The following is a 10,836-nucleotide window of genomic DNA, read 5'->3' on the forward strand; positions in this document are numbered from 1 at the left end:
GGAAAAGGAAATGTCTTAATGGGAATCAGAGTGTCTTAACACTAGGTTCCCCATTCCATATACGGGATACAGCGTGAAGTTAAAAAAAATGATTACTATAATCTCTTTACCGACTTTACATGCGCAAATACATAATTAGAATTATCTATTTACATTTACACTTAATTCACACTCGAAAAGAAACGAAACGACCAAAAAGGTCATATTAAGAGGTTACCTAAATCATCTAATAAAAATGTTTATGACACCACATTGAACTAGACCATCTCGTAGAAATGCCGTCTCTAGGACAAGGTCCACTCGCAATTCATATAATGGACGGAAGTCGTTATAACGTCATTTGGTGACGCTATCTTCTTGAATTTTTGTTTAAATTTTGACATGTTTTGTTGATAATTAATAATTATGGTAAAAATCAACGTGGTATAGTTAAGAAGGTCTAGTGGGTCAGCGTCTAATTGTATATGGGACGGTTGTGGGTTCAATTCCCATTAGGGAGAATATATTATTTTTCACTTCCTTGCTCTGGTAACAAGTGTTACGCCAGGTAACTCGCAACACCTTTAGGAATTCAGAGGAAAATCGGCAACGAAAGCGTCTTAATGAGAACGGTGTTTTTCATATAGCGGGCATAATTGTCTTAAATATTCTAAACAGTATTATAATAAAATTAGTTAGTTAAATAATATAATTTTCTATACTAAAATATTTTATTTGTACACAGGAATGTGAGTACGACAGTGTAACAGTGCATTCGAGGTTGGGCGCTGACGTGTTGAGACGGCATGGGGCATTCTGCGGCTCTGTGCTACCGCAGCCTGTCATCTCTGAGGGATCTGTACTTCGAGTACAGGTTGGTATCCTACGTACATTATAAACATATCTATACCTAAATTTTGTATATTTGTGTTGGTTGTGGACTACTATGGTTGTAAAAATATTTTTATAAATACCAAAATATGTGGTTGACGTTTTAAAAATGGTATTTGTAATAGAAAATGTGTTAAAATTAACCTTTAAATTTCACTTTTCTGACTTTGGTGAACGACGGTTGGGAGTTCTATTTCGATTCGGAGGAATGAAATATTTTCATTTGGTAGCAAAGCACGGCATTCTGTTTCACCACTCAACATTCAATATCTCGAAAATAAGGCGATTTCCATATGCCTACCCTGTTATATGGGTGATAAAGCGTGAAGCTTAAAAAATCATGTAGGTATATTAAAAATCTTTTTTTAGCTTTACGCTGTATCCTGCACAGCAGGATAGGCAGAGAGAAGAACTCAAAAAATAAACATTTCATTTCCTCGATTGGGAATTGAACCCACAACTCCGATCTTATATTTTTTTGCTTATTTCCCAGTTCACATCAGACGCGTCAGTCCACCACTCGGGCTTCGCGGCCACGTACTACATCGACGTGGACGAGTGCGCCGACAACAACGGCGGGTGCCAGCACGAGTGCCGCAACGCGCTCGGCGGGTACGAGTGCGCGTGCCGCAGCGGGTTCACGCTGCACGCCAACCGGCACGACTGCAAGGAGGGGGGATGCAAGCACGATATTACACATCCCCATGGGACAATTTTTAGGTATTTATTTTGTTTTTTTAATCTTATATTGAGGTCCGGAGGATGGTAGTGGGTTCAAATCCCGATAGGGGAATGGATTAATGTTTGTTATTTTTTGTCATTTCTTACCAAAAGGACCAAAAGAACTTCGCGGCGTTGAGTTCTGCTCAATAACACGCAATGCCTCGAATTAGATAAGAAGGGGAATAGAATGTCCTTACATTAGGTTCCCTCTGCCTATCGTGCTATATACAGAATGATATGTAAAGTTGAAATACAAAGTATAATAATATAAGTACCATTTTTCTCCACAGCCCCAACTATCCTGACTCATATCCATCAAGAAAAGACTGCGTGTGGCAATTCTCCACGACTCCTGGGCACCGCATCAAGTTGATATTCAATGTTTTCGAATTGGAACCTCATCAAGTAATAATAAAATTTTAAATCCTCAAATACCATTTATTAAACGTATCATATTTTTTTACTAATAAATAAGTAGCTGACGAATATTACGAAAGCTGTAGTATAAAAGTTATTTACATTTCTATCATTTTATTGAACAACAAATAATTAATTTTTATATAACCCAGGAGTGCACATACGACCACGTCACAATATACGATGGAGCTTCAGCAGACGAAAAGACCTTGGGAAGGTTCTGTGGAAGTAAACTACCTCATCCTGTAGTAGCTTCATACAATCAGATGTATGTTGTGTTCAAGTCTGACGCATCGGTGCAGAGGAAAGGATTCCTGGCTACTTATTCTACTTGTGAGTTTTTTTTTAAATGTGTAAAGGTTCTTGTAATTTCTTTGACTTCAATATAATATTGTTATTATATTTTATATTAAAAAAAAAACATTTAGAAAAATTTTAGAGAATTCTCTTTTCAGCCAATAATACTTATTAATCTTTGATCACCAATAGAGTAGTTGTTTTAAATTTTAATTGCGGATTTAAGAAAACTGGTTCTTCTTGTTTGTTGACTCATTAAGTAGATGTACTGCAAGTTCGTTAAAAGTTAGCTTTCTATTGTACAACTATTTCTTAGTAGGTATATTGCCCCTCGCACTAACATAATCACACATCAATATTTTTTCCATTACAGCTTGCGGTGGCTACTTGGCAGCAACAGAAACCGTCAAACATCTTTACTCCCACGCCAGATATGGCCATGATTCATATGAATCGCGTTCAAGATGCGACTGGAGTATAGTAGCGCCGGTCGGACATTTCGTGAGATTAACCTTCTTGACTTTTGACCTGGAACCAGAAGATAATTGTGGATACGATTTTGTCCAAGTTTTTGGAGGATTGGAAGGCAGTGGTGGTGATTATGGCAGTTTTTGTGGAACTAAGGTAGAGTTTATTTTTATTTCGTTTTCTTCAGCTCCGCATAGCAGGGCACAGAGGATCTAATGTCAAGATCGTTATTCGCTTTCCCCTCGTATTTGAGATATTGGTGAAACTGAACGCCGAGAACAAAACTCTTTCCTTACCTACAACTATCCTTAAAGGAATACCAATTCAAAAATACTAAAAATAATATGTATCATACTAATTTTCAATACTATAACTATATAAAATATTTTTCCAACAGATGCCACCAGAGATAGTATCAACCTCCGAAGCCCTACTAGTGAAATTCCGTACTGACGACTCAATAGTGTTCAAAGGATTCTCAGCATCATACCAAGCAGTGAAACCCGAAGTATGGAGTGGCGAAGACAGTTCTGAAGGTGGAGAAGACTTGGATGAGGAAGAAGATGAGCAGTTGACCCCAACAGTGATAGGTAGACGTGGTCTTCGAGCTCCGATACCAAGATTTGTGCGGCGGCCAACGTGACGGTGGCCATTACGTACGAGACACAGACGGTTGCATCGCAATATATACAACCGGTTCAAATCCGAGAAACGTCCCTATTTGAAACAGTAATTGATGTTTATGTTATTTATTTTATTTTCAAAATAGTTGCTTGATGATTTGCAAATTTAACGATTGATGTTTGAAATTTTAAAAGTTGTGGCCATGAAAAATTGCGTGTTGAGTGGCAGAGCTCAATTTTGCTCTTTGCTTTTTTTACCAGAGCGGAGTAATGAAGATAATTTATTCCCTAAGTGGGAATTGACCCACATTCCGAGTTCCATACAGTGCCATGACGGTCTCATAATGCCATATTATAATAATTTTTATCTATGTACAATATATTCTCACTTATCCAACACTGGAAATATCCAATAACAATGGCACGAATATAGTTCTTAGAAACTTACCAGACCTGATGTTTAAGTAAGGGCTACAATTAGCACAACAACATACCACAATTTATTAAGGATTATTTTAAAACAGTATATTTTTTTTAAACATTAATTATGAAATGTTTTTTTTTTACTATCTAGTAACATATCCAATAATTTTTCTGTCTTCAAATGCCGGGTTTTTGAGATTTTACAAATGCTCTCTTTGCTTGACTGCCATGTTTGTTTGCAACTTCACCTTAAACTTTATCAATAATATAAACAAACAGCTAAATCACACAAACGGAGAGGAATCAAAAATCACACAAACTAATATAGTAAGGCCCATGAGTTGTGACCGCCCGGATGTTAACTGCGCAGTTTTGATTATGACTGACTGAACAACAGAAAGCCAAACTTCAAGGCGGTCACAACTCGTCAACCGTATTATATTTTTGAGGTAAAATAAAAAAATGCACTTTATTATTTTATCATGTTGAAAATGACATTGACATTAAAACGTTGCGAAAACGCTAATAATTATTGAATTTATTTTATATGACTGAATGAACGTGTAAATAAATTATAAATTGTAGAATTACTTATGTAGGTTTAATACTTAATCAGTTACCAAGATAATACTCAAAATACATTCCTAGTAAATATAATTCAACTAAGTAATATACTCAGTAATGCAAACATTTTTAAATTTTAGATTATATAACTTCATAGAAGCTTCATAATTAAAACTTTATTATATAACAAGAAAAATATGCATATTTTGCTTTTTTTATTCTACAGAATTAATAGACTATTTGTTCATTGTAATATTATTTGTGTTATAATTAAAGATTATTTTTTATTTCTCAATTAAGTAATATTCATACACCGTAATGATACTTAGTAAAGCTCTATAGATATATAATCTAAGTTTTAAGAATAATTTATCTATAATTTATCTTTTTTTTAATAAACTATTGAGACCAAAGACATTGGTTCCAAGATATTATAACAGTGCCATAAATTTATATTTAATATTCATTCATAATACATGTAGAAAGTACTAACTATTATTATAATTGAGCGTTTTATTCTCCAAGATTCAGTAATATTAATTTAAATGTACTTATGAGGTTATAATCATATTATAGTTATGTTTTTTTTTAAGAAAATGCTTGCTAGTACAGTTCGCATTTTAGATAGGCGTCGGTTTAAAAAAGCACAATTTAGTAAGAAATGTGACAATACATTCTAGAATTAATTAATATTATCATATTGTAATAGAGGATAGTGTTGTTAAGTCATATCATATGGTTAAATTTCTAATTAATTGGTATTCTAAATGTTTTTGGATGTATGATAAACTAAACGAATGAACTAAAATGTCTACCTAAATTATAGGCTTAAATATTACTAGCATACCAAAGAGTTTGTAACAAAAGAAGGTAACAAATATTAATGTACATTTTATCTCTTCGTAATATGTATCTTAAAGGAAAAAATAAAATGAAAAGTAATGACTGTTTGAATGATGGTTTCGTGTGTGCCAAAAATTGATACTTATTAATAATTTAAGTGTGGTATAAGCTAGTATTTTATAACTTAAATGTGAAAATATTTATATTGTAGGAACTCCATATTATTTTTATTAAAATGAACGTAAAACTAAAATTGCTGTTTTATTAATCATTAGTTTATTTATTAAACATAATACACTAATATTAAGGCCAGTAATAGCGCAGGGGCACAAGCGAGCGCCTGTAAATGCGACAGGTTGGGCGTTCAATTCCCATTTGAGCTAGTAATATGTTCCTTGCATCTGAGGAAATAAAATATCGATGAGATAAACAGTACTAAAAATAACACAATGAAATAAATTTCATAAATAGAACGTCAAAATATGATAAAACTTTTATTTTTACCTTTTTTAGAAATCCGCATTGTATCATTTTTATTATTATTTATTTATGTATACTGGTTTTATGTAATCTATATTTTTAAATATATACGTTTTGTATCTGTGATGTAAATGAAACTAGTCTCTATGGCTAACCTTTCACAATTCATTTGTCATTTCGATTGTCAGTTTGTTTTGCTTTTGTGACTTGTCATTTCGTTAAGTCAAGCGCCTACGTAACGTTATGTTATTTATTTATTGCAACTCCTTTTTATTGGCGTCTTTTTGACGATCGATTACTAATTAATTTGTTACGTCTATATTAATTTAAATTATTGTCCTGAAATGGCATCGTTAGCGTTTAAAGTGAAGAGTAAAAATGGCCAGCAGATTTTGAAAGAATTGACCTCTGAGAGTACTGTGGGTGAATTAAAAATGTTTCTCTCTAGTATATCAGATGTTGGCTGCGAGAGAATTTGCGTACTGTGTGGTTATCCCCCTAAACCTATAGATATCAGTAATGATGATAAAACATTAAGTGAGATTGGCTTAAAGTCTGGCGAAACGCTGATCGTTGAAGAGAAATCAGTGCCAGTAGAACAGAGTGCGAAGAAACCTGACGTCACAAAACCCGTAGAAAACGGAGTGTCGCATGAAACAATAGGACCGTGTAGACCTGGCATTTTAATGAAAAAAGTTGTTCCCTCTGATAATTCATGCCTTTTTACTAGCATAGGTAAGTTATTAAATTAATTAATATTTATGAATGGTCGACGTATAAATAACCTGATTATTATGTTAATTGATCGAAAATACGTAGATAATTAGCTCTAAAAGTATCTATTTTTAGATTCATTAATAATTAACAATGTAGCAAAGTGAAACTAAGAGAATATTAATAATTTTGTATACTTATTTTAATTTATCAAAATTATTTTAACAGTTATTAGTTTCTGATTTTCACTGGGAAATTAATTATTTTGATTATTTTACTCTGGTAATAAGATAAAGTGCAATGTTGAGTTCTGCCATTCAATATGCAATAAAACTGAACAGAAATTATTTTCTAGACTAGATTTTCTTTGCCTACCCTATGCTGCATGAAGTTGTCAGAAATATTCTATAAATTATTTAAGACTAATTAGTAAAATAATTTTCAGGTTTTGTACTAAATGGCAATGTAGATACAACAGCACATACTTTAATGCGTCAAATTATAGCAATGGAAGTCGCTAGTGACCACGAGACTTACAATGAAGCAATGTTAGGTAAACCCAATGATGAATACTGTGTGTGGATACAGCAGCCAAGCTCTTGGGGTGGTGCTATAGAGGTAAAAGGCATTATATTTAACTTGTGTTAACACACTCCGTTCCCCACTTTCCGTCGAATTCTGCAGGCATTGTGTGTTGAGTGGCCACCGCGCTTTACCTTGACACCAGAGCAAAGGAATGAAAATATAAATTTAAATAAATATTTATTATATAATGTTATATTAAGTGGAATATAGGATGTAGCTAAAACAAAATATATTTTTTTTAATATTTCTAGGTAGCCATTCTCTCCCGATTTTATGGCTTAGAAATGGCAGTAGTAGATACATTAAATGCAATTATTAATAGATTTGGTGAAGACAAAAATTATGGACAACGAGTGTTTCTTCTGTTTGACGGAGTACATTACGACCCCTTGTATTTGGAACAATCTGATGTAAGTTAATGTTTAAAATTTATATGTTTTTTATGTTTTTAGGGTAAAAATGCTTTATATTTACACTTTTTATAATGCCTAAAATAGAACATTAAAAAATTATTATTTGTATTGAGTAATTGCATTTCTTTTCCCTTAAGCCTGTCACTTAAGTACTTATTTTATTTTAATAAATTACAAAAACTCCTTAACACTTTTTTAACTTCCATCTTTATAAATCGCTCTCAAGTCTGAGATCGATCTTGAGAGGTGTTTCAAGTTACCTTAAGAATTAAAGTTTTCATTTATCTATATATATAAAATCGAAAGGTCACTCACTCATCACGAAATCTGAGAAACTACATGTGCTAGGAATCTGAAATTTTGCATAGGAGTTTTGTTTATAGGACGTAGGTGCTCGCTAAGACGGGAATTTGCAATATTCGACTTCTAAGGGGTTTTTTTGGGGTCGAAAGTTTGTATGAAACTACGTTACTACAAATGCTAGAAGTCTCAAATTTTGCATAACGACGGACGTAGGACGTAGTCATGGAGACAGAAATGAATAATAACATAGTTCACGCGGGTAAAACCGCGAGCGGGCCGCTAGTAATTTATATATCTATGAATGAAAACAGAAAGCAATTTATGATTTTAATTACTCGGTTATGGGAGGTGGTTAAATCTAATACAAAAATTAATTGAAAACATGGCAAAATCATAGTTTATTAAAGCCGGGTCAGTTTCAATAAATGGCACTTTATTAATTTGGTCATCTAAGAAAACAAATTCTTGCATGATCACTTTTATTAAAATAAATTGAAAAGTAAGAAATTGATCTTTAAAATTATCTAAATCTTAATCTATTTTCTAAGACCTTATAATTTATTGACATTATTTTTTTCTTTGCTTTTTAATTGCTTTGATCTATATTTATGTTTATATTTTATTTCAAAGACACTGGTCCCAGCCCAGTGTTTTTACGCATATCTGTATTAATAATATTCATAATTATATATTTGTTAAGTTAGTTGACTGATAACGTAAGCTACTGACCTCTTTATGCGGGTGCTAAAATTCTAGTTGCGTCGATCAAAGCTGCTACAGACTGTAGATGTTTAGATATCGTAGTATCGTAGCAGAAAGTTTAATTAGTAAAGAAATAAAAGCTTTTATCGCGTCATTCGTAAGTTCGATTTCCAATAGGGACGTTGAGCGTTAAGTATATAACGGATATTAAATAGAGATTTTTCATACAGTGTTAAAACACTAAACACAAATCTTACATTAGAGACGAAAAGAGCATGGACAACAACAATCTGTAGTTAAATTACTATAAAAAAAATAAAATTTTTAACTATTGATTACATATCAGATGGGTCTAGATATATATTTATAAAAGAATTTTTATCAATTCAAGTAGGTTAATTGAATTCGGTGGAAAGTAGGGAACGGAAGTGTCTTAATGGAAACGTTGTGTCTTAACATTAGGTTCCCATGTCCCCTTTGCGCTACCCTGTTATGTGCAGGATACAGCGTGAAAGTAAAAAAAAAAGTACCTAGGTAACACACCTTTTTTGTTACCTCAATATTTTATTTTAACTGAAGTAGTCGTAGCGTAGGGGCACAAGGTTGTGACTGTAATGCGACAATTGCGGGTTCGATCCCCACTCGAGGAAATTAATTATTATAAGCGTAGTTAATAATTATTATTATAAGCGTAGTTAATAATAATTATTATAAGCGTAGAAATGAATATATTGGTAAACCAATATTTTCATTTTTACGCTCTGAGTTCCGCCACAGTTGTGAGTTTTACATGCAATGCTTTGAGAAATTCGGTGGGAAGTGGGGAACGGAGTGTCTTAACATTAGGTTCCTTTGCCTACCCTGCTGTGCGCGGGATTTTTTTTGTTATATTATACTTTTATTTGCAATAATAATCGTCGTGTGTAGACCAATTTTAGAGTGTGTAGAAAAATCTTTATTTATTACCGCTGTTGCCATAGAAATTCTTAACAATTTATATTGTAACAGCCGTATGTAAGTGTTGTCGCGGCGGGATATAACGTACAGCTTAATTGGCCAAAGCAATTGGACGCTAGCCAAGGAACAAGGTTGCAAAACTTGCTACGTACTAATTAATTTATATGAAAATTTCCATTTTTTTTTGATAAAAAAGTAGTTAGGTATATATGTGGTTAATTATTGTGATTGGTCCATAAATTGTTACAAATAAATCAATGTATTTTTTTATATATTATGCTACATTTTAGGGATTTTAATATCAAATAGCTTCTATAGTTTAATGAAAATCTTTCACAGGGTGGTATCCAAACGGTTTTCCCCGCGGAAGACTTGGAGATATACAGAGAGGCGGAACAGTTGGCTCACGAGGCGAAATCGTCCAGACAATTCACAGACGTCAATAAGTTTACATTAAAATGCATGATTTGTGAGAAACAACTGAAAGGTCAAGTCGAAGCCCAGAAACACGCTAAAGAAACTATGCACACGAACTTTGGAGAAATGTAGCGTTTTTAGTAAAGAAATATTTTAAATAGATTTTAACAATAGATGACCGCTAATGCAATAATTATTGAATATTATTAATATTATTAAAGTAAAAGAACCTTTGGTGATCGGAATTGTAATTTTTTTACCTAGAAACGAATTGAAGAAACTAAACAGTTGTGAAGTTTGTTTTATTTTGTCTCTTCGTTTTACCTTTACGAGTAAAGGAAGTAAGCTGGAGCGAGGCTGGTTTTATGCTATGATTATGAGTTCAAATCTCATTTGAGGGAAACCTTATACAAAGAAAGTTGTTTCTTCGATATGATGGAACATTTAATTGTGATGTTTAACATGTAGTCGTAAATAATATAAACAGCACTAAGTATAGCTTAGAAAATAACGTATATGTACAATCTAAATAAATTCTTGTTGGAAAAATAATGCACAGTAAGTACACTATTTATTTCTATTTCACATGCGGGAAGTGCGTGAAGGTTACAAAAGTAAAATATATTCAACAAACAAAACGAAATTTTATGACCCAATTGTTATTAACGATATTTTTTTACTTTCTAATTTATCGTTAACTTTGTGTATAACATGATTAAAAGTTAAACAAGATTCAGCTCTTTTCAACTTATTTAGTAAGTAATATTTACAATCTTGCATTTTCTAATGGTATTTTTTATTAAATTCAATAAATACTCGGAACATTGGTTTTTATGCTTTTAATATCTTTGAATACTTCATAGATAGCTATTTATATTCGAATTAGGTAAGACTTCCGCTGTGAGTACTCAAAATTATAAATATTAATTATATTGTTAAATATTTATTGATAGACTTAATCTCATAGAACTCACTAATAGAAATCAACCAACAAGTTCTAGAAGAAAGGGTTGCAAATGATAAAGAAAACACACACA

The 10,836-nt window shown here is 32.4% G+C and overlaps 2 protein-coding genes across 3 annotated transcripts in view; both read left to right on the forward strand.

Annotated features, from left to right (window-relative positions):
- tok (tolloid-like protein 1 tolkin) overlaps nt 1–5,481 on the forward strand; it is a 75,801-nt gene extending 70,320 nt beyond the window's left edge. For both annotated transcript variants that reach the window (XM_085186671.1, XM_085186670.1), the window contains exons 15-20: nt 725–853; nt 1,364–1,590; nt 1,884–1,998; nt 2,163–2,343; nt 2,681–2,931; nt 3,173–5,481. In XM_085186671.1, the coding sequence (XP_085042797.1) occupies nt 725–853; nt 1,364–1,590; nt 1,884–1,998; nt 2,163–2,343; nt 2,681–2,931; nt 3,173–3,418 (1,149 nt within the window). In that variant the 3' untranslated portion in view covers nt 3,419–5,481. The remainder of the gene's footprint in view (nt 1–724; nt 854–1,363; nt 1,591–1,883; nt 1,999–2,162; nt 2,344–2,680; nt 2,932–3,172) is intronic.
- Nucleotides 5,482–5,896: 415 nt separating this feature from the next.
- Nucleotides 5,897–10,089, forward strand: Yod1 (Yod1 deubiquitinase). The gene is made up of 4 exons (XM_085186203.1): nt 5,897–6,443; nt 6,868–7,040; nt 7,259–7,417; nt 9,722–10,089. The coding sequence occupies exons 1-4, from the start codon at nt 6,053–6,055 to the stop codon at nt 9,929–9,931; spliced, it is 933 nt and encodes a 310-aa protein (XP_085042329.1). The 5' UTR covers nt 5,897–6,052; the 3' UTR covers nt 9,932–10,089.
- The last annotated feature ends 747 nt before the right edge of the window (nt 10,090–10,836 follow it).

This window comes from Heliconius melpomene, chromosome 6 (assembly GCF_056956725.1).
Source record: "Heliconius melpomene rosina isolate 202511_hmr_F chromosome 6, ASM5695672v1, whole genome shotgun sequence".
NCBI lineage: Eukaryota > Metazoa > Arthropoda > Insecta > Lepidoptera > Nymphalidae > Heliconius > Heliconius melpomene.

What these genes read in the sequence shown, in the direction of transcription:
- Yod1 (XM_085186203.1), top strand. Translation starts at nt 6,053, where the DNA reads ATGGCATCGTTAGCGTTTAAAGTGAAGAGTAAAAATGGCCAGCAGATT. An exon ending in CTTGGGGTGGTGCTATAGAG is followed by an intron (nt 7,041 to 7,258) that starts GTAAAAGGCATT and finishes TAATATTTCTAG; the next exon opens with GTAGCCATTCTCTCCCGATT. An exon ending in TGTATTTGGAACAATCTGAT is followed by an intron (nt 7,418 to 9,721) that starts GTAAGTTAATGT and finishes AATCTTTCACAG; the next exon opens with GGTGGTATCCAAACGGTTTT.